This window comes from Molossus molossus, unplaced genomic scaffold (assembly GCF_014108415.1).
Source record: "Molossus molossus isolate mMolMol1 unplaced genomic scaffold, mMolMol1.p scaffold_m16_p_3, whole genome shotgun sequence".
Classification (NCBI taxonomy): domain Eukaryota; kingdom Metazoa; phylum Chordata; class Mammalia; order Chiroptera; family Molossidae; genus Molossus; species Molossus molossus.
In genome coordinates, this window is record NW_023425366.1 from 93,085,187 (window position 1) to 93,111,588 (window position 26,402).

Sequence of the window (26,402 nt, forward strand, 5' to 3'; positions counted from 1 at the left end):
TTTACAGAATCAGCTTAGGCAAAAAAGGGAAGGAAATGTTATATCAATATTTCCTTTGGAAGCGGAAGAATATTATGATGAGTCTTTTGTGTCAAAACCAGTCTTTATGTAAAATCAGATCAATCGCTGCACACTTAAGTTCAGAAATAAAAAGTAATTGCTGCTAAAAATATCATATGAAAATGGCTATAATAAGTGACAAAACATTGTCTGATGCTTATCAATGGTGGTGTGATCAAACCACCTTCTAGATGCTGTTTCTAGACAGCTGGCTCTTGATCTGCCAGCTCTTGGGACCAGAGGGACAGCTGAAGGTCTCTAGGACTCTTAGTCACATGCCCATAGTACTCTCTCAAATAAGAATTAATAAGGAAATTTATTAAAGATTTATAGGTAAGAAACATTAGGCACTTGTAATTAATACTCTGAATATGGAATATAATCAGACAGCATCTTTATTTATGTCTCTTTATAAAATGTATTCAGTGGGGAATTTCCCACTCTTTTTAGGATAAAATTAAAACCAGGTAGTGTCAGGACTCTTTTGAGCATTTTCAAGCAATAGAAACTCCCATGGTCACTTTAAGTTGCGTTTTTGTGTCTTTTCCTATGTCATAGTCAAAACTTAGAACTTGGTTTAAAACGAGGTCTTACTCTTATCCCCGTGATAAGCCATGTGCAGGTGGGAAGGTCTAGAAGGGAAAGGTCTTTATGTCCTTGCTCCTGGCAGCTTCTGATTCTTCTAGGGTTGGGATGGGGGAAGGGCGGGGAAGGGGGAGAGGCAGGCATGTTGTCTGGTGAAAGGTGCTAAGATGTCCTCCAGCTTTCTGGGCCTGAAAAACATTTAAAGCAGACCAGATTTCATAGGGGCTTTTGTGGGTTCTTGGGAGATTGAACTCATAGCTGGTGATGTCTCAGCAGCAGGTCCCTGGATTCAGGCAAATGTGTTCTCCATGTGAACAGCCACTTACTTCCCCGGCCCCTAGGAACCTAGTGTTTTCCCTCTGCGTCCCCCTTCTAAGGCCTGGCTGCACCTAATGTTCCCCCCCGCCAGCCCTTGCTCATGGTTGAACTAGATCTGATCTGTAAAGAAATCCACACACACATCCTTCCCTAGGACACACTCAGAGCAACAGTAGCTCCCCTTCCATCTGCACCCAAAGTGTCTTGCTAGCTCATCTTTCACATGACTTCCCAGAAGGGAGCTGGACCACTGTGTTCTCCCTACTCAGGGACATATATTAAGCTGTCTGATGGGTCCTACTTTTGTCTCTTTCTCTTGACATTAGGCGACCCCAACTATTTACTTTGGTAGGAACTAAGAACACAACTTTCCTTAAAAAAAAAAAAAAATTCTCCAATAAAAATAAATAAACAAACAAACATACATTTATAAATTCTTCAGATATACTCTCTCCCATCTCCAGCAATCCTATGTAATCTAGTATTTCCTTTGGGATGTAGCTCCTATTTTGTTTTGGTGCTTCAGGCAACACTTTAGTTTTAATACCTGTAAGTATAATGGGTTTTTTTCACTTGTTTAAAATTCTAAGGTCAGAAATTTGTTGTTTGGATTAAGTCCTCACACTTCCTGTACACCATGGTTATAATTGGGCAAGTACTACAAAAGAACAAACTTCAGGGTCTCTGGCCAGCCAGCTTTCTGGAGGTAATCAGTGGATCCCCTCTCTTAGCCCAGCAGATCTTGAAAATCTTGGAACTTTTCCAACTGATGGCGCAGGAGGATGAGCCACCCTAGGCCACAGGCCACATAGCCCTCGCACTGCCTGGAGTAAGGAGGAAGGAACACAGGGTGCCCAGACACACAGGCAGGCGATCTCTGTGGCCGCCTCTCCGCAGCTGTGTTGAAAATGGGAATGTCCTGCAGGGCTACTCAAGGGGACTACTGAGTTAAGCGTGCTACTGAGACATCACCAGGAGGGACCGGGAAAGCCTGGAGCCGAGAGGCCAGATATGGCCGAGGAATCAAGAACCAGAGGGCTGACTCTGGATGAGGCCGGGAAACCAGGGAGGACACCACGACGGGGAAAACATCACACCTGTCCTGAGGTGCTTCCAAGGTGGACCCTCATCAACCCTGTCAGTCCCATCTCATTCACTCCCCTCTCCCCACTACAGCCACACAAAATCCCCTGCCGTTTTCTTACTGCGCCCTGCCCTGCACACGCTTTCCTTCTTCACGTGCTACTCATTCAGGACGGGATGCCCTCCTCTCTCAACCCCCTCCCACCGCTTCTCCTCGGCCATCAAGACCTAGTTTAAATCTAGTTTTCTGTGAAGCCTTCCTGCCACTTTCGCCATCTGGCTGCTGTACCACTTGTTACATGTCCCATTCCGCCCTCATGGCACACTTGTAGTGCTTTATTAACTTGCCTCTCCCTGCTCCCCAAGAGACAGTGAGTGTCTCTAAGACAAGGACATTACCTTATTTATTCCTGTACTTCTGCCACCTACGATTGTGCTTCAGTGTTATAGGGATTTCTATTGCTGTGTAACAAGTTACCGTAAACTTAGCAGCTTGAAACACACATTTACTATTTCACAGTTTCTGAAGGTCAGAAGTCTAGGCGGGGTGTGACTAGATTCTCTGATCAGAGTCTCACTGAGCTGAAATCAAGGTGTTGGCCAGAGCCATGATTCTCATATGGAGCTCGGGATCCTCTTCCTGACTCCCTGACTGTTGACAGAATTAATTTCTTGAAGCTGTAGGACTGATATCCCCAGTTTCTTGCTAGCTTTTGGCCAAGAACTGCTCTCAGCTGCTAGAGGCTGCCCACAGTCTCTTGCCATGTGACCCCACGAGGCAGTTCACAACACTCCTGTTTACTTTCTTCCATGCAGGCTGGAACATGTTGCTTTTATTTCCTCATCTATGATAAGCCAGAGAGATTTCTCTGCTTTTAAAGGGCTCACCTGACCCCTGGCCAGTTTGGCTCAGTGATTAGAGCGTTGGCCCATGGACCAAAGAGTCTCGAGTTCAATTCCGGTCAAGGGCATGTACCTCAGTTGCAGTTCAGTCCCTGGCCCTGGTCGGGGTCATGGGAGGCAACCAGTTGATGTGTCCCTCTCACGTCAGTGTTTCTCTCTCTCTCTCTCTCTCTCCCTCTCACTCTATCTGAAAATGAAATGAAAAAATATCCTCAGGTGAGGATTAAAAAAATAATAATAAATAAAGGGCTCACCTGATTAGGTTAGGCCCAATTAGGATAATGTACTTTTGCCACACAGTGTAATATAATCACAGCAGTGATATTTCATCATATTCATGACTTCCACCCACACTCAAAGGGGAGGGAATACAGGATGAGGTTCACTGAGGTGAATTTTGGCCACCACAGAGCTCAATGAATACTTGTAGAATCAAATAAGCTATGTCCCAGAAATATGGAAATTATAAACACTGCTACTCAATTGTAAGATTTTTTTTTCTCTTGTCTTGGAAGGCTTTTAAAGTTACTTCCTGCCCTGGCCAGTCAATATAGAAGTGGTTAGAGCATTGGCCCACAGACGAATGAGCCGCAGGTTTGATTCCAGTCAAGGGCACGTACCTCAGTTGCGGTTCATCCCTGGCCTTGGTTGGGTCGTGAGGGAGGCAACCAGTCGATATGGCTCTATCACATTGATGTTTCTGTCTGTCTCTCTCTCTCTCTCCCTCCCTCCCACTCTATCTAATGATAAATAGAAAATATCCTCGGGTAAGGGAGCAAAAGCAAAATAATTTAAAAATAATAATAAAGTTACTTCCTAATTTGTGTTGGATCCAGAATGGTTGGGGATGCTCTAATCAAGCCCAGGTAGTGCTGGGAATTTAGAGTGGGTGGCAAGACCCGGCCTGACAGCTGACTGTGTGGCCTCAGGCCAAGACCCTGAAACTCTCTGAATGTCGGACTCCTCCTGATATATAAGATGAGGGGGGTGGGACTAAGGTTGGCCAACTAGATAATATTCTATAATTTCTAACACTAAATCATACAGATAAAATTTAAATCTAGCCATGGGACTCACAATGTGCAAATTCATTAAAATAGTTCACAAAAGAATTTCATTATAGATGACATTATAATGATGTGATTTTTAAGAGGAAAAGGCAGTTTTGTGCTTATTATTTTTATTTTTCAAAATATATTTTTATTGATTTTAGAGAGAGAGGAAAGGAGAGGGAGGGAGAGAGAAACACTGATTGACTGCCTCCTGCACTCCTCCTACACACTGATCGAACCTGCAACCTAGGTATGTACCCGGTCAGGTACCAGTGACCTTTGGGTGCACAGGACTACCCTCAACCAACTGAGCCACACTGGCCAGGATGGCATTTTTGTTTTTAAATGAACCCACTTCTATATTGGCCGAACCTGACTAAATATAAATAAGAGTACACAACTACATTTTTCTCTGGACCGCAGGCCCAGAGCCTAACCGCTGAGCCAAACCGGCCAGGGCCACAACTACATTTTTAATACTCTATGTAAAATGGTAAAGAATATTTTGTCTTTAGATGACATATCTGTCCCGTTATAGTCAGAAGTAAATTTATCTAAGACATTAAAACCTAATAAAATCAGTTTTATAATAAGCTTAATTAACTCATGGATGATAACTGAAAAACTATCAAAGGCAGTACTCAAACATTACGAATCAATTCACTGACTACGTGCAAAGCATGTTGAGATTCTTATATACATTTTAGGAGGCTTAAATCTTCCTTTTGTTTTTCTCAAGTGAAGCCTCTTTGGCTGAGATAATTATTCTCTTCTACCCAAAAAAATGAGCTCTAATTTTAAACAGGTATTATTAAATTCCACCGAAATAGGCTTCATGCAGATGTATTTGTTAAAACATCCCTTTATTGACTGTGCATAGTTATTAACAATTCACATTTCACTTTATCTACTGAGAGGAAGAGTGTTTATTCTTTCATTAAAAAGTTAAGCCCTCAGGGCAGCAGCCGGGATGTAGAGCCTTCTTCCTATAAATCGCATTGTCCAAAGAATGTAAAAGGTTTCCACATTAATACAAAAGATTTCTCCCACCCTCCACCATCCCCTCCCTGCCAATATACTCCCCTTATTTTATAAAATGCCAAAAGGTAAACAGTTCCCACATTGGTACTTCCATCAAGCAGAAGAGAAATGTCAACATTTATTTGGCACCACTGAGTTCAGAACCTCGTTAGGGCTGTGTGACAGTGACAAAAGGAGTATGAGGCCGAGGTCACTTCCTCAGGAAGATGCCTTTTGGACAGCGAGGGTGGAAAATCACGAGGGCTTTCATCAGCCTCCAGTACCTTGCTGCTCAAGTTTCTGGAGCTGTTTTTCAAGTTTTGAGATGTTTACTCGATGCATCATCAGAAACGTGCCATTCAAATGAAAGACAGGGATGTCAAATTTATACCTCTCGTACCAAGCAGAGTTTTCTGGAAGTGTGATGTCCACCTCCTGTAAAATAAACTGAAGCAGAGACAGACTAAAGCTCTATAGTTAAGGAACACGAAATGGTGCAATAACTGCAGTGACAAACGGATCCCCAGACTGGTTCTCATGCTGAGAGGTTGTTGGTATTGTTGTTTGTGTGAGGTCCAAAGTAATCTAATGTCCCTGATTTCCACAACTTGATTGATTTCATTATATTCCCTGACTCTGATTTTGCTACTTTTCTGTTATACCTATTACATTCAGCGTCCAGGCACTGCTCAGTTCCCAATGAAATAAAACAGGTCCCAACTGGGAAGCTTCCTGAAAATCAGGAAAGACATGTTTTGGTTTTAAAAATGGGAAAGGGGTCATGGTTTATTACAAAAGAACACTTCCATGGAAATGACAAAATAAGAGAAAAAGCACAGAGACAAAAGTTTTGAAAAAGCTTCAATACTGCACCTGATATTTAACTTGGACTCACATTAAGAGCAAGGAAAACAGTACTGCTCAGAGAAAAACACTTAGGGGTAAAGAGTTTTTATGGAAATTAGCACTAAAATCTCTCTCTCTGAAAATGAGAAAGAAAATGTAAGTGAAAAATCATTTACTCTCTTTTCCTAAAGAAAGGATCCAGATACCTTATACACATAACACTATCCATTCCATATACGCAAAGCCACACTGCACTATATTACCCTGTTTTTATAAGGTTCCAGTGCTTCCTTAGCTTCATCACAAAGGGGACATGGATCCTACAGAAAAAAAAAAAATAAAGCTATTAAACCCAAGAATGGCAACAGCTTGACAAAAACCACAGAAGCAGATTATACTATTTTAAAGGACTTTTTTTCTACCAGGTTAATTATACTTGTATTTCCAAAGTAAAACACAGTCATAGAATCTTATAAATAGCTACTATTTCATGGTAAATGGACTCTCAGCATTTTTCAAGTTTTGTTTTGATTTGTCTCCATAGATCAATCTATCTAATAAATGTAGATGCTTACATTTGTTATACATTCGTGTGTATACACACACACACACATATTTGTACATAACAAATGTATCTAAATTTATTATATAAGTATTATAGATAGATATATACTTGTACATGCACACATACACATTTAGATGCTTACATTTTTGTTATTGGCTTCATATAAATGGTATCTGGGAAGATTTTTATTTTTCCTTTATTGATTTTTGATAGAGAGGAAGTGAAAAGGAGAGAGAGCTAGAAACATCAATGAGAGAGAACATCAATTGGCCATTTCCTGCATGCCACCCACTGGGGATCAGGCCCACAACCTGGGCATGTGTCCTCACTGGGAATTGAACTGGTGACTTCTTGGTGCATGGATCGACGCTCAACCACTGAGCCACACCAGCCAGATGGGAAGATTTCTTTTTACAGATCTATACTCCAAGGAGCACCTTCTTGGCCTGGTTGTCATCACCAGAATGGCTAAAAGTCTGTTTTGAATGAGGAGTACTGAGCTTTGCCAGCCTATTTCCCCTAATCAATCCAGAGGAATAAACTCACTGGGATGGAGTTAGATAGTGAGGGCCCCATCTTAAAAAAGGGAACAATATTTCACATGATGAATGTACCAACTCTTTAATGACTTGTCTTTCTCATTACAAGTGCCAGCAATAGGTTTCCCAGAGAATTCTCCACCTGAGAGGCAAGCATGTTTTAGTGCCTGTTGTTGTTTGTACTCTAACCACGTAGTGTATCTGTCGAGAATGCTATGGATCATTGGCAGATTTTAAAGGCTCCTCGGGCCTTCATTCTATGAACAGGAACTAGCTACAGGTTCTCTTGCATGAGCTCAGAATAGACTCAACATTACTAATGCTTATAAACATGACAGGGAGAAATGAGCTGTTATGTAAAAGAAAGGCCCTTCCTCCAGCTTAACTCACAGCTTTTTTTTTTTTTTTAACTAAGATTTAATGTACATTTATTCTTAACATGAGGAACATATAATATAAAGATTTCACACTGAATAAATAATATTCATTAAGCCGAAAAGGAGGAACTTACATCAAGTTCTGGCTACACTGTTTGAAATACAAATATGCAGATTTTATCACTGAAAAAATTTCAATTGTGCTTCTTCATCATGAAATTCAATGGAACCTAGAACTTTTTCATACCTCCATTAGAAAGAAAACAACCCGCCCACCCCCCACCCCCACCCTACCAAATTTTAAGTTGACTGGCTGCTGAGATAGCAAAGACTTCTTACAGAGACCTGTATAGCATGGCACCAAGAGGGGAGATGTCTGGCGAGAGATTAAATAGCTGTGTCTCTCTTTGTGCAGGTTACCACTTGTTAACTTGTCATACTATGAAGGGGTAGCTGGGAGGGGGACCAAACTGTGGGGTCCAAGGGTACGTGCAATGTACAGTGTCATATATACACACGTGGCAGCGCAGCGCGGCAGCTAAAGGTTAAAACCAGTTCTAAGCGGGGATCTCAGGGTTGTTTATTCATATAACCAAGGAGGAATAAGAGAGAGGTCAGGGTGTTGTAGGTTCATACATGATCCTCTGGGGGAAAAGCCTGTTTTTTTTCCTCCTTAAAATTTAATTAAAAACATTTTAGCCCTGGACAGTTTGGCTTAGCGGTTGGAGCGTCGGCCTGTGGACCAGAGAGTCCCGGGTTTGATTCCTGCTAGGGGCACGTACCACAACAACAAACAAACAAACAGCAAACCACATTTTAAAAAGCTTGCTGCTGACCCAGGGTTTTTCTCTTGTTTCCACTGAGACATTATTATTATAGTGTGTGTACAGTATCAAGTGTATAGTACAGTACATAAAAATTTATACTCTACTGTACAGGCCTCAGCAGTGAACAGGGTCTCTTTATACTTGTTAACTTCTCAGCTCCTGCAAGATTGTGAATGTACAACAATAAACCATACACACTTCAGCAGCCACCTTTTTTGTCCTTCAGGGTTTTTTGGTTTTGGTATTTTTTGCTTAATCATTGAAAATAGTTATGAAATGTGGTCTGCTGTTGATGCAAGGACTAGGAAAGCTATTTTTATTTTATTTTCCCCCAAACTCACTATAAGTGACAATAACTTTGAAATAAAAAAAGTCTTCTATGTAGGCAGACTTTTGTCTTTTCAAATAGGGTGGGGTCCTGAGACTTACAGCTTATTTTGAAATAAGAACCCACATCAGCTGAAGTCGGTTTTCCTCAGAAGGGTTTTTTTTTGCCCTAATTTCCTGGTTCAGAGAATTAGCGTCATGTTGTTACTTATTAGCATCAACAATAAACAGATTATGGATGGTATGTGATGTGTTGAGATAATCATGTTGACATTTTCTGAGAAAGTTTCAAAAAGTCAACAGAAGTTCTTTTTTTTTTTTTTTTTTTTATCCTCACCCGAGGACATTTTTGCATTTATCTTCAGATAGAGTGAAGACATTTTTGCATTTATCTTCAGATACAGTGGGAGGAAGAGAGGGACAGAAACATCAATGTGAGAGAGACACATCGAGTGGTTGCCACCCACACGACCCCAACTGGGGCAGGGGACAAACTACCACCGAGGTACATGCCCTTAGTGGGAACTGAACCCAGGACTCTCCAGTCCGCAGGCCAATGCTCTAACCACTGAGCAAAACTGGCCAGGGCTGAAATTCTTAAAATCAAAACAAGAACAAGCTAAGTTGCAGAACTACCAAATTACCAACATTTTGTTTTTATTATAAAAAATTTTAATAGAACCTAGACCCGTTTTTTGTTTCGTTTTTTTTTTAATCCTCACTGAAGGACATTTTCCCATTTTTTGTTCAGATAGAGTGGGAGGGGGAGAGAGGAAGAGAGAGAGAGAGAGAAACATTGATGTGAAAGGTACACATCGAGTGGCTGCCACCCGCATAACACAACCAGGGCCTGGGACAAATTGCAACCGAGGTACGCGCCCCCAGCGGGAACCGAACCGGGGTCTCTCTGGACCGCAGGCCGACACTCTAACCACTGAACCAAACTGGCCAGGGCTCGTTTTGTTTTTAAAAGCTGGTGTCCATGGAAATCTGTGCAAATTATCGTGTGTGTGTGTGTGTGTGTATGTTCATGAGGAAAAGTGTATCACATTTTTTTTCTTATTGATTTTAGAGAGAGATGAAAGGAGAAGTAAGGAGAGATAGAAACATCGATGAGAGAGAACATCGATTGGCTGCCTCCTGCATGACCCCCACTGAGGATCGGGGCCATAACCTAGACATGTGCCCTGAAATTAAACCAGCGACCTCTTCCTACATGGGTCGATGCTCAACCACTGGCCCACATCGGCAGGGCAAGTTCATTAAATTTTAAAGAGGTCTATGAACTGAAAAAGGGTAAGACCCAGTGGTCTGGACCATTCAAACATCCTTGTCTAGGATTTGCCATGGCACCAGTAGAGCACTTATTTACTCCAGCCCTGAATGGCAGTGAACAACTGTTGGGTTGGTTGTCTACCACCCACTCCCCTTTCTTGTAGCAAGAATGCTGGGATTTTGCCTCATAGGAACTGCTCTTAGCATGTGATTGACTCCGTCCCTGAACAAGGGTGAACACTTGACTTAGCCTGAGACAATCAGCACGTCCTATCCTTTTGGCTAAATGGAATGGCTCAGGGATCAGGCTGATCAGAGCCAATAGGTAGCTATGAGGCTTCTGCTGGAGTTTCTGTGGATACCCAAGCTGTGAGATCTGGACTGTAGTCATTCATGGGGAGAGGCAGAGGCAGACATATTTAACCCAAATGATGAGGAGCTGAAGAGTTTGGCAACATGCTTGGTTTTAGAATGAAGCTATTCCTGAAACCAGACCAAGCCATAAAATCCTGTTTTTGTTATTTTGTTTAAGCCAGTCTGGGAAGTACTTTCTATTATTTATAACTGAAAGAGACCTAATACTGTGCTTTTTCTTTCTCTGGACTGTGAAGTCCTGAAGGTGGGAGTGATATCATATATCTAATGACTCATATAAAGGGTTCAATACAAAATTTAAACTGAATAGAAGATTAGTGTGTGTGTTTTTTGCAAATGTTTTCAGCTAACTTGGCTGTTGCTCAAACTGAAAAATAGTGCAGAATTGTTAGGCTGAGTGAGCACCATTTGCCTTAAGGGATTATTTTATTTTTGTGGTTAATTCTCACATGCATTTCTCATATGTAGACACAGATGATGAAATAGTTTTGTTCCATCATTTCCAACAGTACAATATATACTTATAGATATTAAAAGTAGTTCTGAGTATTTTCAATGAGAAAATAATTTTTAAAACTTTTAAAGCTTTGTTGTTAGATAACCATCAGATATTTTTAAATAGTTAAAATACCTGAAATATGAAAAATCTATTAAACACAAGACTTTTTGTGTTTGAACTGCAGTATTATTCACTAAAGTTAATTCTACTATCCTGCACTTTCTTTTTTTGATTATAAATCACACAAAGCAATGTTACCTAGCAAAAGAAAATCAGTAATGCTTGTATTATAAATGTCAGGAGGAAACGTTCTTAAAAAACGTAAACTACTTTATACCTTAATACTAGTGTTAGGGTTAGAAAACACAGTCAATCCTCATTATTTGTGGATTCTAGATTTGCAAGTTTACCTGTTCACTAAAACATATTTGTAACCCCAAGATCAATACCCGTGGACCTTTTGCAGTTATTCACAGACATGCATGTACACAGAACAGAGAAAATGTTCAGTCACCCAAAGTGCACTTTCCCAGCTGAGGTGGGACAAGATGATGCTCTGCCTCCTTGTTTCAGCTCAGACTTGTAAACAAGTGTCCCTCTCATGATCTGTTTAGTGCCATGGGGTTTTTTTTTGTTTTGTTTGTTTGTTTTTGCTTTTTTGTGCTTTCTGTTGTTGATAATGCTGAAGTGCTGTCTAATGTTTCTAAGCACAAGAAGGCTGTGATGTACTTTACGGAGAAAATATTGTAGTAGATGAGCTTAGTTCAGACATAGTTATACTGCTATTGGATGTGAGTTCAATATTAATGAACCAGAAACATATATTAAATAAGGTGTCTTCAAACAGAAACACATATAAAACAAGGTTATGCACTGATGGACTGAAAAAACGGTTACCAGAAAGAAACTCATAGGAATCTAACCCTATATTTTCCCTAGGAGCAATGGTTCAGTATTTGTTAATTCAGTGTTTGTGGTGGCTTTATAGAACATAACTATCACAAAGAACAAGAACTGATTAAGTATCTAAGTGATACATTTATAAACATCATATTATAAACTGATAGTTCTCTCTTTCAATGTAGGGATGTCAGATGACTATTGAATATATTAATTTACCCTCTAATTGTGGGACAATGAGGTATTGGGAGGAAACAAAGTTACTACTGTTGTTACTAAAACTAAAGAACTGTGGAACAGGTCTGAAGATGTTTATATCTTTTCTTTCCTTCCAATGTTTTTCTTCCTTATTTTCTTCACCCAACAATTTCAACACTTTATGTTTTTAAGTAGTAATACTTTTTCACTCTGTACCTTTGTGAATAAGGTCAGCACAGGCAGAACAGTCTTAGAGGCCGAGAGATTTCTCAGGAAGAGTTGAAAGGAGTACTTGGCAAGTTGCATGCTATTTCCTTGAAACCAGAGCATCTTAATCCTGCCAAAAGAAAAGCAGACCAGTAAACTTACGTGCCCTAGACTTTGCTCTTTATAATAGGAACAGTAAGTTGCAAGACTGTGATGTAATTTGAAGACGTAGAATTGCTTCTTGGAAGTCCAGGAGTGTCAGAGAGGCCCAGATGTTTGGTAGGTCTCCACCATGCCTCCATCTTCACTGTATTCTAAACAAACTGAATTTAGAATGGGGGGAAAATCCATATTTGTGGATTAGCTGTGCAACTAATCACTTGGTTTCTGTAAGCAAACTGCATGGGTTTGTTCATTTGAATTAAAAATTAAATTTCACCAGCATCCTGATGATCCCCCAAAATGTGGATGTTTCCTGAGATGGCTTTTATTCTCTGAGATAGCTTATCTTATTAGCAAGCATTTGCTAATACCCAACCACCATCACATAAAGGAAATAATAAGTAAGCAGCACAGGTCCCCAGCAGAAGGTCAAGGCTATCACTCATGAGATCTATGCCCCGCTCTTGCAAGATATGGGAAACACAGAGCTGTACTTAGAGGAACTATAGGGGAGAATTAGACCAAGTTAACTTGTCAGAAACAAAAATTTACTCAACTCCGTAAGAAATATTTTAAAAGGAGATTGCCATCATTTTTGAAAACATACACAAATGTGCTAGTGTTTCTGTTGGAGATATTTCAATAAGAACAGTTTGATAATAGCAGCAAAACACTAGGCTTTGAAGCTCCCTCATCCTGCTAGTTTGATATAAGATACTTTACTTATTCCTAGTTAATCTACTGAGCCTCCAGCTTTGTCTGTAAAACTACAAATATGGTCATTTCACTTTTTTTTTAATCCTCACCTGAGGATATTTTTCTATTTATCTTCAGATAGAGTGGGAGGGAGGGAGAGAGAGAGAAACACTGATGTGAGAGAGACATATCCACTGGTTGCCTCCCGCACAACCCCAACCAGGGCTGGGGACAAACTGCAACCAAGTATATGTGCCCTTGACTGGAATTGAACCTGTGACTCATTGGTCTGTGGGCCAACATTCTAACTGCTGAGCCAAACTGGACAGGGCTATGGTTATTTCACTTTTAAAAGACATACGCAACTGTTGACTTTATCATTTATCAATATTCCCAAGATGAATTCATTCCTGGAATTTTCGTAACTTCGCTTTACTTTATCTCTCCAACTTCATCTATCACCTTCTCCTCCCATATCTTTGCAAGTTGCAGCCACAAAGATTCTCTTTCTGTTCCTTGAACAACCAAAGATCATTTCTTCACCAGGATCTCTACACTCACTGTCCCTCTATATGAAAGGCCCTTACGTAGCTTTTCCTCGTTTGACCTGGGCTCATGTCACCTCCTTAGAGATGCCTAAGTGACTATCTTACAATTACTATTGGTCAGCCGACCACTTTCTTCATACCTTGTTATAGTTTTCTTTTATCCTTCAATACTTCAAATTATTTCTTTATCTATATGACCCTTCCACTATAATGTGAGTTCCATAAGAGCAGGTACTTGTTCATCCAGTAACCCCAAGCAGCTACAATTAACCTGGCACATAGTAGGTGTTCACATACTTGTTTGAATGTGAACAGTATTGAAGTGAGCTTTTCTCCTCCTCCTTAGTCTCACCTCTAACCCTGATCAGACATTCAGTGTGCACAGCAGTCACTATTTGGGCAGATCTCATATCATTACTAAAGGTTAGTGCTCCTCAGGGTATCCACAAAATTGTAGGTGAGGATGCTGCAGCTGGTTCTAACCCCCTCACCACCACCTGGGATGAATCTCCCCCTGCTCGGCTTCACAGCAGGACCGTATTAATGACATGCTAATCCCTACTGGTGACCAGGCTTCTCAGTGTAAGATTAGCCTTAAACTCATTTCAGACAGAATGTTATGACTTTAGAGAAAGAGACCAATCCATATCAAACTAGAATAAAGACCATAGGACAAAAAGATTTTATCCTAATCCGTGAAAACAATAATCTTTCCTTCACTCTTAAACCCTTAGTCTTCTACGTTTCCCTAAATCTCCCTGCTAACTAAATGATCATGATAACGCATAAAAAAGGAATGTGATGAGAGTTTTGCAAGGATCTGCTACCCAGCATTACTCCAAGGTGGAAAGTGGATCTTAATAGTTTCATGCTGCCCTGGCTGGTTTGGCTCAGCGGTTAGAGCGTCGGCCTGCGGCCCAGAGAGACCCGCTAAGGGCACGTACCTTGGTTGCAGTTTGTCCCCAGCCCTGGTTGGGTTGTGTGAATGGCAGCCACTCGATGTGTCTCTCTGACGTCGATGTTTCTCTTTCTCTCTCTCCCTCCCACTCTATCTGAACAAAAAATGGAAAAATGTCCTTGGGTGAGGATAAAAAATAATAATAAATAAATAAATAAATAAATAAACAAATAAATAGTTTCACGCTATGCTGTGCCACTCTCAACTAAGTGTTAAGCCCTGATATACACATTTTCCACAAATTCAGCAGAATCAACAACTCCAAAAGGTGAATGTGGTTATAGACAACAGCTGCTAAACATGGCTTTGTCCACACAGGATATAAATAAGGAGGAAAATAGAATGTTGGAGATGTTTACACTAGGTAGACATTTCTGCATCATTGGTTTTGGGAAGGCTCTAAGCCAACAGTAGCACCCCCTTGTAGGGCATGGAGTGAAGGAAGCTGTACATCTGGAGGATAAAGACAATTAAAAATTAGTTTTGTTAGAGTAAAGGCCGAAAAACCACCCTTGGAAATATGAAGGATCAGGCCATCTATGACAGTGACGTGAAACTACAACCAGGACATTAAACTGCAGCGACATGGTTTTAGTGGAGGGATTTAAGATTTATTGAAGTCTAGCAGGTAAGGAAAAGAAAATGTATTGCTTTTACCTAGCTGAGTTGAGACTGAGGTGTTAAGGCTTTAAAGAAACATTCACATTCACAATGGAAATCTGCTTCAGCATTTCCAACATGACAAAACACAGCATGTGGTCTTGGTTGCGCCTAAGAAAATAAAGCCTGTCATAGTAAACAGAGTTGCTATTTGTTCCAGATTTGTTGGAATATGTGTTCAACCAACCCAGAGAGCTAAGTAAAGTCTTCAGTGATGCTACAACTATTCTGTTTAAAATAAGTTATTTTTCCCACTGTCTCCATTTCTACTTTTCTGTATGTATTTAATCACTTAAACGTTGCATATTTGTTTACTGAGAAATGTATTAGCATTATATAATTTTACTACCTTCATATTTTTCAAATGCCCGAACACACATGCATTGGTAAATTAACTTATTCCTTTATATAATAAAACTATGCTAGGGTCTGATACAAAGGAAAAGCTCTGTATACCTCTCCTAGGCAGAAATAAGGCATTAAGGCTAAAATTTTGATCATTGGAGTCCACTTAGTTCTAGAAATAAAAAGCAAAATGAAGGAAACTATACACTTCAGTTGGAACTCTATAATATTCTCCTTAGAATATTTTATTAACTCTGCAAACCCTAACACCATTGCTGTCAAAGTCACATTCACCTAACCGTGCCTTCTTGAAGTAAAATCTTAATATGGGCTACTCTGTCAATGTGACATTTTCATTAGTTCTATTATTTTTGAACAGTATCTCAGCACTATAAAAAGTATTCCGAAAGGCGGTCTCTGCCAGCTAGCTCATGACTGTGAGAGGACAACACCTTTTTGATTATGTCATTGAATTTAGTCATGAAATATGTGTCCTTACTACACAGAGACACAATTTTATCCTTTGTATTTTGTTACATGCCTCTGTGATATGAGCAAAAAGAGCTGTGGCTGTGTTCATAATATCAAAGAAGCACAATTGGGTCACCTTTGTCACAGACAAAAAAAAAAAAAAGCAGAAGGCGTAAGACTGGATTTAGAATGTGCCTAAAACAAATTGCACAGCCGAACAATAAAGATGGGGACTCCTGCTGTTTCAAGTCCACTGCCACTCAGAAGCACATTGCCCTGAGAGAGAAAGGGAATGCTGGCTTTTCAACAAAACTGAGGCTGACTTCAGTGGTCTTTATGGCAGAATCAAGTATGACATGCGGGGAGGGCTGATTGGACCAGTCCAGCCCTCCCTGAAGCAAGATGAAGAGAACTCTATAGCATTTTCCCTGCGAAGCACCGAAGGCATACCATTAAAGCAACTGATTAGAGGACAGAAAAAAGCCAGGGTCATTCGAGCCTTTATTAAGGGTTATTCATTTCTTGTACAGGATGCTGACCAGACTATAGTTGCACAACACTTGTGTGGGGCTCTTGGATTCTTTCCACACCGTGTGTGTCTGATTAGAAGGGAAATAATATTGTTCTCACTTGAGTAGAGAAACTGACCTTCACTGACCAGAATTGTTATTCACACAAAGAATCCTTTGGCACACCAAATCTCCAAGCTCACATAATCCCTCATCAGCAGGCTGTAGTGTTAGTTCAAGTGCAAAATCAAAAAGTCTATCTGAGGCCAATACCACCTTGGTTATTAAATGGAACTTCTCAAGAGTATAATGTAAATTTAATGCTGAGCTGACATTAACCAAACACTATTACCGTAGCTCTCACTGAACCTGTTCCATAACGAGGCGCAGGTCTTCCATTTAGCCATTTGTGCCATGTGAGATGTTAAGTGCTCATTTCACATTCATTACCATCTAAGTATAACATTCCTGTTTTTACCCAAATGACTAGAAACACACACACACACACACACACGCACACACACGTGTACACACATGCACGAACATGCACACACACATGTGCACACACACCTATTGGAAACCCATTATTTTAGATTACCGAAAGTTTATGTAATGAGGTAAGGTTGCTCTTAGGGATTCAACTGGGTCATTGGGCTCTACCTAATTCAGGGAAACAGGGACAGATGCCCTTTTATTTTATTTTATTTTTTTTTTATTTTTAGAGAGAGAGGAAGGGAGAGGAAGAGAGAGATAGAAACATCAATGAGCGAGAACATTGATTGGCCACCTCCTGCATGCCACATTGGGGGTTTGGCCCATAACCTGGGCATGTGTCCTGACCAGGAATTGAACCAGTGACCTCTTGGTGCATGGGTTGATGCTCAACCAGAGCCATACCGGCTGGGTGGGACAAATGCTCTTATGTGCTTTTTGGTCAGTCAGCTGTGTCCAAACATCCCTCTCCTCAAATAAGTGGGTGCCTAGCCAGGAACCTTGGGTGCAAGTATGGAGTCAAGAGTGACAGGGAGAGACAGCATGTAGGAATACAGCCAAAGCTGAAAATTGAGCAGATGCTTTGAGATGTCAATTCTAAGGGGCTAAGCAGGGCTAGAATGAGGCTATAGAACAGAAACAGGGGGCAGGGGATGGGAGGCCTAACCTGGCATGAGTGTGATCTCAGGTAGTTTCCAGCACCTCAGCCTCAGGAGCCAGAGTGCCTGGCCAGGGGAACTGCCTAGGAGGTGGAGCCAACTGAGACATGATGCTGTGACAAAGACCCCGAGCTAACCACCCACTTGTCCCTGGCCTCATGTTCAGCTTCATTCTTTTTTTTTTTCTTTTAAATTGAGGTATGCTTGACATGTAACATATTAGTTTCAGCTGTACAACAGAATGATTTGACTTTGCAAGATGAACACTCAGCCCTGGGGAGTGAGAAGCAGCCTTCCACACCACACTCCCTGTAGGTCGGCAGGTTCACCACACAGCAGGCCAGAGAAAGAAGCCAATAGAGAAACAGTCCTGAAAGGAAGGACTGGTCACAGAAGTGCCTAGAGACTTCCCCTTTGTGTTTCCCTCTGAACTATTACCACGACTGTGGGATTTTCAAGTATCTTATTGTCTCTATTCCTCTGTTTACACTCATCGGGTGCTACATTAATTTACATTCAATACACTGCTCTGTGAAAAATTCTTTAACCATTTGAGGTGTGGGCCTTGCATATCTGGTAAGATTATAGAGTAACTGATGTATATAGCATTTACATATCCACCACTTACTACATGCACTCCACCCCATATCCCACACCCTTCAAGTTCTCAGTAAGATGAAGCCTTCTTTTCTTCATCCTGCTTGGTGCTTAGTCCATTTCTTTCCCTCCAAATAAAACTCTCACATGAAAAAATCAACGCCACATGCAACAGGAATAATGGAGAGACGTACTTCATTGGATTCAGGAGAAAAGAGTTATTTAAAAAATTAAAAATTAAAAAAAATTTTTTTAAATTAAATTTATTGGGGTGACGGGTAAAGTCTTCACTGAAACAACATAAATACAGGAGAATTACAACAGGGGCATTGAATGGACCGCTCTGAATGTTATGAGAAAGGAAGAGAAGAGGACGGGCTGAGATGGGCGGTGCTTTCACAAGGGGAGGGCCCTGATCTCCGGTATCTGGATATGTAAAACAAAGGGCAAGCACCCAAAGTTGGGATCAGACACAAGGGCACTGGAGGTTTTCGACAAAGGGGTGATGGGATAAGTCAGTCCTGGAAGACCGATCTGGCAGCAGCATGCAGCTGCAGAGAAAGGGAGAATGGAGGTAGGACAGAGTTAGGGGCCAACTGTGGCAATTCAGGTGTGGGATGAGAGTCATTCATTTATTCATTCAAGTTATCTGATGTTTCCCATTATTAGATACTATTATAGATGCTGGGTCCAGTGGTGAACAAGACAGCAAGGTATCTGCCCTCATTGGGTCCACATTCTAGTGACACCAAAGAGTCTCTTTAATGTCAGCATCAGGCAGTGATAAGTAGAGAGAAGGGAGAGAGTAAAACATGTGATATTGACTAAGGCAGGTCCTTTAATAAGGTACTCGGAGCAGGTGTCATTTTTGCTGAGACTAAAGGATGAGGAACATCTGAAGGGGGAGCGTTTATGGGAGCGGGAACAGTAAGTACAGAGGCTCTAAGGTGAGTGCAACCTTGACTTATTAGAAAAAACAAAAATGACTGAGTGGCTGAAGCACATAAACAAGGGGAAGAATAGCAGGAGGCAGGGTTCGAAAATGGTCTGTGGTGGTTGCATCACCTAAGGCCTGTGGGCTCTGTCAGGGAGTCAAGCTTTCATTTTAAGTACAATTTGCGAGGAGGGAAGTGACATGATCTCAGATACGTTTTTAAAAGATCACTTCAGCAGGTGTGTGAAGAATAAATTGTCGGGGAGCAGGAGTGGAAGCAGGGACTCAGGGAGCTAGTGTGTAAACATCTTTGTATACATTATAAAGCAGAATAGAGAAATAAGGCTTAATTGTTTATTACTAAGTAATACTACAAGTAAGGTATTGTTATTAGTATTAATGATGATGATGATGGTTCTATTGACTGAAATGTGCTTTTAACTGGCTTGGAATGGAAGATTTAAATACCAAGTATAGCAGTCTCAGAAATAGGGAATTGCAAAAGTGAAAAATATTTTAAACAGAAATAGTTAAAAATTTCAGATTGTGGACATTACTGAAACAGAGATTTCTAAGATAGGCTATCACTGATTAAAGAACTAATATATTTATCTTCAACTAAGGATGCCACTAAGTCTAGGTAAGACTGACTGTCTAGCCCCACACCAGATATTGGTTCAGCTTACTCACGTGTCACAGAGTTACAGGACACAGGATACTGACCATTAGTTTGTGAAGAGTTGAGGTTTTTGAACATAGACCAGTTTCCTCAAGTTGTTCCTTGCCTTTATATTTTCAAAGATGGAAGGATTCTGTACTGCTACTATATTAACAATGATATCTTCAACCCATGTATATAAAAATAGAGGCTTCCCAGGATTTTATTAATCATCTTTAAAGACAAAACTCGTGCCCATTGACTCAGTGGTTGCCAGTTCAATTCCCAGTCAGGACACATGCCCAGTTTGTGGGCCAGATCCCCAGCGGGGGGCATGCAGGAGGTGGCCAATTGATGTTCTCTCTCATTGATGTTTCTATCTCTCCTTACTTCTCCTTTCCTCTCTCTCTAAAATCAATAAAGAAAAAAAATCAACTTGTTCTACAGTAGTTTTCAATAAATAGCGTAGAGATGTTAAAGTAAAGTTAAAGGAACACAGTTCCCACTAAATCATCAGTTAGGGGATCAATGCAACAAATGGAATAATTCTTCATCTACAGTTTTAAAGTTACCTTCATATAGCTTTTCAGTTGGAATTCAGCATGTTTGAAATTCCCTGGGTGCATTTTTAGGTGAGGATTTCCTAAAGGCAAAGCCCAAACGACAGGCAACTGCCACAAAGTAGTTCAGAGATGTGAGCAGTTCCTCATCTCTTTAAGCCCGTTTCCTCTTTCCTGTAAAATGAAAATGCCGGGCCTTGTCCTGTTCTTTTATTTCACAGAGACCAGGAGTAACTGGTGCCTATAGGCTTTGGGCATCAACTGTCCTACTGGTCAGAGAAGGGGAGATCACAAACAGAGGAATGCCAAGGCAAGAGCCCATGACTTCAAAAGGCCCCAACAAGGACTCTGAAGTGGTTTTAAAGAGCTAGGCCTTTTAAAGAGGACCAGAATATTCAGGCACAGACCCAGCTGGAAGTGTAAAGGCGCTTGCTCATCACAAACTCATTTTCTAGCTCCTTAATCATAACTGGAAAGGAAGCCCTGGCACCCAAAAGGACACAGGAGGGAAATGGGGGGCTGACATTAGAGTGACTAAGTGTTCACTTGAACCTTCCTGAGCATCTGAGGTGGAAAAGCACCTCTGAAAAGGAAGAATGATGTACTATTCTTTCTTACTATTAGACACATTTAAAAATGATTTTAAAAATGTTTTAATTTTATTTATTATAATTCCTTTTGAATTAAGCATTAACTTTTCCTAAAGCCAGAGGTGTCAGTATCATCCCTTCATTAATTATACTTATTCTAAAAGTGGTTTTTGTTTGTTTGTTTGTTTGTTTTTTTATCCTCACCCGAGGACATTTTTTCCATTTTTTTGTTCAGGTAGAGTAGGAGGGAGAAAGAGGAAGAGAGAGAGAGAAACATCGATGTGAAAGGGACACATCGAGTGGCTGCCACCCGCACGACCAACCAGGGCAGGGGACAAACTGCAACCGAGGTACATGCCCTTAGTGGGAACCGAACCCCGGTCTCTCAGGACCGCAGGCCAATGCTCTAACCGCTGAGCCAAACCGGCCAGGGCTAAAAGTGTTTTTTAATGACAGACCCTCATCATCTTGTCCTCCTCGTCCAGATGCAGTGCTGTGCTTGCCTAGGCCTAGAGCACGCTGACATCTACGAAGTGGAACGGGAATGGAATCTTCAGTGTGAGCAAGAGCTTGTTTTATAGTCTCAGACCTTAGCAGTCACACTTGCCAGATCATTGCTTCAGATGAGTCTGCTCGGTAATGGGGTTGGTGTACATTACAATGTCAGGGAAGGGCTTCCAGAGATAAAATTCAGCGGAGAAAAATAAAATAAAGGGACTAATTAAGAACAGTAATAAACTGTTACTGTACACTCCCTCTAGTACCCAGGGGTCAAAAGGGGATTCTGGACTGATTCCTGTTAACACACAGGGCTTACACATATTACACCCTTCCCCTTATCCTCAACCCCAAAGACACTGACTCAGCATCTGGCCTGGAGCCAGAGAGGCATATTCTGAATTCAGAGTGTGCAACACTGTTCAGTGCAATTATGACATAATGGCTGCAAAGCTGTTCCTGAAAGCCAAGAAAACCTGAATAATGTGGTTGGGTTATATCATACATGAGGGCTTAATAGAGTTTAAAAACCAATTTGAAAATTTCTTCATTCCATAAAAATAGCATTAAGACGAGGGCAAAATCATTCTAGTTCAAGGAATGAGAACAAAGTGCATAAGGAATTATGCAGACTCCTTCCTGTATTACCCTTCTGAACCAAAAATGGCCCATTCCCTTTGAAGATATCTTTGCTACTTAACACTGCCTGGGAAAGAAGGCAATTCCCTTTAAACATCTTAGTCTTATTTGTACCCAGCTAGTAATGTCAGTTTCCTTGCTACTTACAAAGCACACAATTCCATTTCCAAAAACAACTATTTGTAATTCAGAATCTGTCCATTAAGTCAAAGTCTTCCATTCATCACTAACACTCCATTTCGGAATCATCTTGCCCAAGAGATGAAGTTATCCTCATGACCACAGAAGACCTGAAAGATGTTCCATTCATTTTTAGCCATTTTGTAGCAAGTGACTTTGGAACATTTGAATAACTAACTCTACCATTTCCTTGGACTTGTGATACCAACTGTACATAGGCCCATGAAGTACAGTGCTCTATCTGGATGTTGGAAACCATCCATTCTTGAGGCCAGGCCCTAGCAACCCTGTTACATGAATTATACAATCTTCTGAATCCTATTCTGTTACTTAACAACTAACACTGATGAAATATTTTGGAACTAGGAAATGACTTTGGAGATCCCTTTGCTTTATGGATAAAGAAATTAATGTTTAACCAAAGCCTTCCATACTGCATTGGTTTGTTAATTTCTCTATATTTTCTCCTTGAACAATCGCCTGTTTTTATGCATAACAAGACCAACATAGAATTTTAGGATTTTAAAAGGGATCTTCAAGTTCAAACCCTTCTTTAAAAACAAACAAACAAACAACTTTAGACACTAATCCTTAGAATATACCAATAACAGATACTACATTTATTTAGGCCTAATTTAATGATGGAGAGAATGAGGAAAATCTCAGCTTTGGATGGTGAAATTCTTTTACTATAAGAATAAGGTTCTGCCCAGCCAGTGTGGCTCAGCCAGTGTGGTTGACTGTTGACCCATGCACCAAGAGGTCACCAGTTTGATTCCTGGTCAGGGCACATGCCCAGGTTGTGGGTAAAATCCCCAGTGGGGGGCATGCAGGAGGCACCCAATCAATGTTCTCTCTTATCGATGTTTCTATCTCTCTTTCCCTCTCCCTTCCTCTCTAAAGTCAATAAAGAAAAAAAAAAAAAAAAGAATAAGGTTCTGATCTCTACATCTAAAAAATTCAGATTAACTTCATTTTTGAACCTGGAGAAACAAAGCTGAATTTAGATTTATTTTTTCAGTCTTATATTCTAAGCTGCCTACTGAATTTCTATTAAACGACAGTATTCTTTCTCTTCGTTGACTGGAAGAACTACATGTTTTAAGAAGTAAAGTTAAAAATCAAATAATTCAACCTCATGTTCTTCCTCCTGACTAAACTAGAAGCCACTTCCCCATTATTTCATGACTAATACGAAAAGTACAGGAACAATGAGAGGAAATTCATTTATTTCCAATAGTAACATTCTGATTTCTACTGCAATTTCACTGGCAAAAAAAGCAGCAGCAAATACCACATACCTGCCCAATTACAACACAAAAACTGTGGACTTTGAACTCCTTTGGAATGTTACCAAAGTACAAAAGATGATTGTGGCTTTTCTTCAATATTATTTGGGCCACCTAGCAGCCTTAAAATAGTGACCATACATAGATCCTCTATCCTTAAGGCAGGACCAAACCAAGATATGAGTGCCCTAGGTAAGCTAATAATTCAGTATATCTTCAAATAGATACTATTAAAATACTCACTCAGCAGGCGTTTGGGTGAGGCGTTGAGCATAGTGGGACTGGAGGGTGGGTAGACAGGGCTGGTGAAGCCTTTCAGTTTGCATATTCCATTCAAAACAACAAAGGTTCTAAAAGATCTCCCTGGAAGGCAGTTTGGTGACCATAACTATGGATTCTCAAATATGCCTTTCCCATTCCAGGCTGTTCACTAAAGCATTAATAACTGCACCTAGCAACCCCTTCAAAGTTTATTGTTTATTGTTTTATATTCTTTTCTCTACCTTGCTGCATTCCCAATGATGTTTTCACACTGTCTTTTTATTTCAGTAGCATATACTGAGTGTCTGCAATGTGCCAGGTACCAGAAATATAAACATGATTAGGATACTTTCCATACCCTTAAGGAACGCACACCTTGGGCAGGAAAAGGGCTTACAAACAAATAATACAATATCACAGTGATGAAGCCTGTATTAGCAAAATGGCTGTTACTAGATATTACTGGGGAAATGCTCTGAAATCCTTGGAAATGGATTACTGTCTTAAAATAAAAGGTATTTTGAGTTTTGCCTTTATCTCTGAAAACTTTATTTTGGGTAAAGATTGAAATAAAAAAGAGTAAGTGATGTTTTTATGCCTCCAGTTCCACATGGCTATAACTGGGATGGGGAGTTAGAGATATGAGAAACTTAACCCAAACTTTTTTTTTTTTTTTTTTGCACATTCTTCCTCAAATGATTTTGTCCCTTGAACATGCTAACTAGTGGAAGGGTGAAGGAAGCTCACCTAGTCCCTGCTGTCTGTGTATAGCTACATGTCTCTGGATCCAGATGGTTTCTCCCCTTCAAAATAATTTCAAACAAGATTAAAACTGTGTGCAGGAACTATTCCAGCTGGCCCTTGGCTTCCTCTGATGTACACTCCTTGAATAAAGCAGTGGCTAGATTAGATTTACAGTAAGGAACGTAAAAAACCTTACTACTTGTACCAACTCACCTCAAGGCCCTGCTAACATGAGAAACCTGGAGCCCTAGCATTAGAGTAACTGAATGCTTAAGCCAGTTGGAGTAAACACACATTATGAAATGCAAGAACTTTAATAATAAAAAGTCTTATTTTGAAGGCATATCTCCACATTGCCTCTGGGTACATAAGAGTACTATAGAGCCAGGCATCTGGAATAAAATAAAAATACAGTCCAATAAATTCCCAAGCTGGAAAAGCCTCATTTCTATTGACTTACCTGCAATCAATCCATCTAAATAAAACCAAATAGCCACATTTTCCTCTGGTGAAGGAGACAAAAAATATTGATCCTTCCTTGGCAGGAGGCTACTACCAACCACAGCAAGTATGAAGAAAGAAAATCTGGGGTGCCTACCTATCTAAAGTACCAGCCCCACCAATCTTTATTTTCATGACAGAACCAATTTTAATTTTCATGACAGATTCCAGGAGATTCCTGAGCAGAAAAGGACCCAGGATATTAAGCTATGGCACTTCACACAGAACCATGATTCTACCTTACTCCAATATTACTATAATCATTCACTATTTCCAGGGTATACCTCTTTTTTTTTTCAATGTATACAGCTTCAAATATTGGTAGAGAGCTTCATATGCCTTTCCATAAGCTATTCCTCAGATGATTACTGAACAAGAAGAATGTGGGCGCTAAGAGGCCCCTCATATGCAGTGCCATGCACACTGAGACATGGCTCTAGTGGCTGTGTACTTATAGGAGCCCTGCTTATGTGGTGAGGAAACGCACTCGAAAGGATTGGGATAGAACACATCTTAGACACTATCCCTGTCCCTGAGGAGCTGAAAATCTTGGGGTCAAGCTGAGCCATGCTGTGGATTTTTTTTTTTTTTAAGTGCTCTAAAATATAAAGCACTACACAGAGCCATCTATTAAGAAATGAGAATAAAGATCACCCGGGCCAAAATCTCCTTGTTAAAAACAGCCTTAGAAACAGGCATTTGCCTTCCATTTTAGTAATAATGTAGCTGGGACTTTTCTACGTCAGGGCTTATTAAAAAATTGTATGAGCTGATAATTGTCAGGGGTAGCTGACAAGGCTAAGTGTTGAGAATTTTATAGTCTCCAATTTATTCTCACATTGTTTGGCTCCCAGAAGGCTGCTTTTGCCCAATAAAGCAGAGAGGAGGTCCAGAGTATTGTTCTCACATTGTTCCCTACAGCATCTTTCAACCTTCCTACCTCCAATTAAAGGTCAACATGGCCTCTCAAAAATATTTATTAAAAAAGAAAAGTCATCTCAGCGGCCTGCCCATTAAGATTATACTCCCACTTCATAGACGTTAATTAAACTGAGGACGGGGCATCTGTGAATCACTAGTATGTAGCTGAAATGTTTCCGCTTCTGTCTAAAAGCTGCCTTTCCCGCCCATTACTTTGTTCACTTCCCAGAGCGCCTTCGCGCACGCGCGCGCGCACACACACACACACACACACACACACACACACACGCACACACACACACACACACACACACACACACACACAAGCACACACACACACACACACACACTCACTCTCTCCCCTCACCCCTCCGCAGGTTCATGGATTTATGGCTCCCGATTTAAAGTCCGTCTTACGACAATGGAAATTGGCTGCGTGCGGCACAGCAGGAACTTTTTTGCGTCCCTCTTCCGCCCGCCTTCCGGCTCTGTGCAGGGGTCCGAGAGAGCCCACCTGCCGGTGCCGGGTCACTGACACCCACCTGAGCCTCCCGCCTGGTGTGCCGCCGCTTCC

The 26,402-nt window shown here is 40.7% G+C and overlaps 1 protein-coding gene across 2 annotated transcripts; it reads right to left on the reverse strand.

The window, feature by feature from the left end:
• Positions 1-682: 682 nt before the first annotated feature.
• CUNH5orf63 (chromosome unknown C5orf63 homolog) lies at positions 683-26,402 on the reverse strand. 2 transcript variants are annotated; one of them, XM_036280142.1, is made up of 6 exons: positions 24,410-24,458; positions 11,966-12,086; positions 6,131-6,187; positions 5,306-5,468; positions 1,389-1,510; positions 683-833 (listed from the first exon to the last, which is right to left on the reverse strand). In XM_036280142.1, exons 2-6 carry the CDS (start codon positions 12,077-12,079, stop codon positions 693-695), a joined length of 597 nt encoding a protein of 198 aa, XP_036136035.1. In that variant the 5' UTR covers positions 12,080-12,086; positions 24,410-24,458; the 3' UTR covers positions 683-692. The 2 variants fall into 2 exon arrangements, with proteins under 2 accessions (XP_036136035.1, XP_036136036.1); XM_036280143.1 differs by lacking the exons at positions 683-833; positions 1,389-1,510; positions 24,410-24,458 and adding an exon at positions 26,371-26,402 and having other exon boundaries at positions 5,086-5,468.

Bases quoted from the DNA above. Each gene is read 5' to 3' on its own strand.
- CUNH5orf63 (XM_036280142.1), bottom strand. From the start codon at position 12,079: ATGCTCTGGTTTCAAGGAAATAGCATGCAACTTGCCAAGTACTCCTTT. The intron at 1,511-5,305 runs GTACTGGAGGCT...TTATACTTACAG, and splicing joins CCAGAAACTTGAGCAGCAAG to GTATTAAAACTAAAGTGTTG. The intron at 834-1,388 runs GTATGTTTGTTT...AATGTTTTTCAG, and splicing joins TATCTGAAGAATTTATAAAT to GCCCAGAAAGCTGGAGGACA.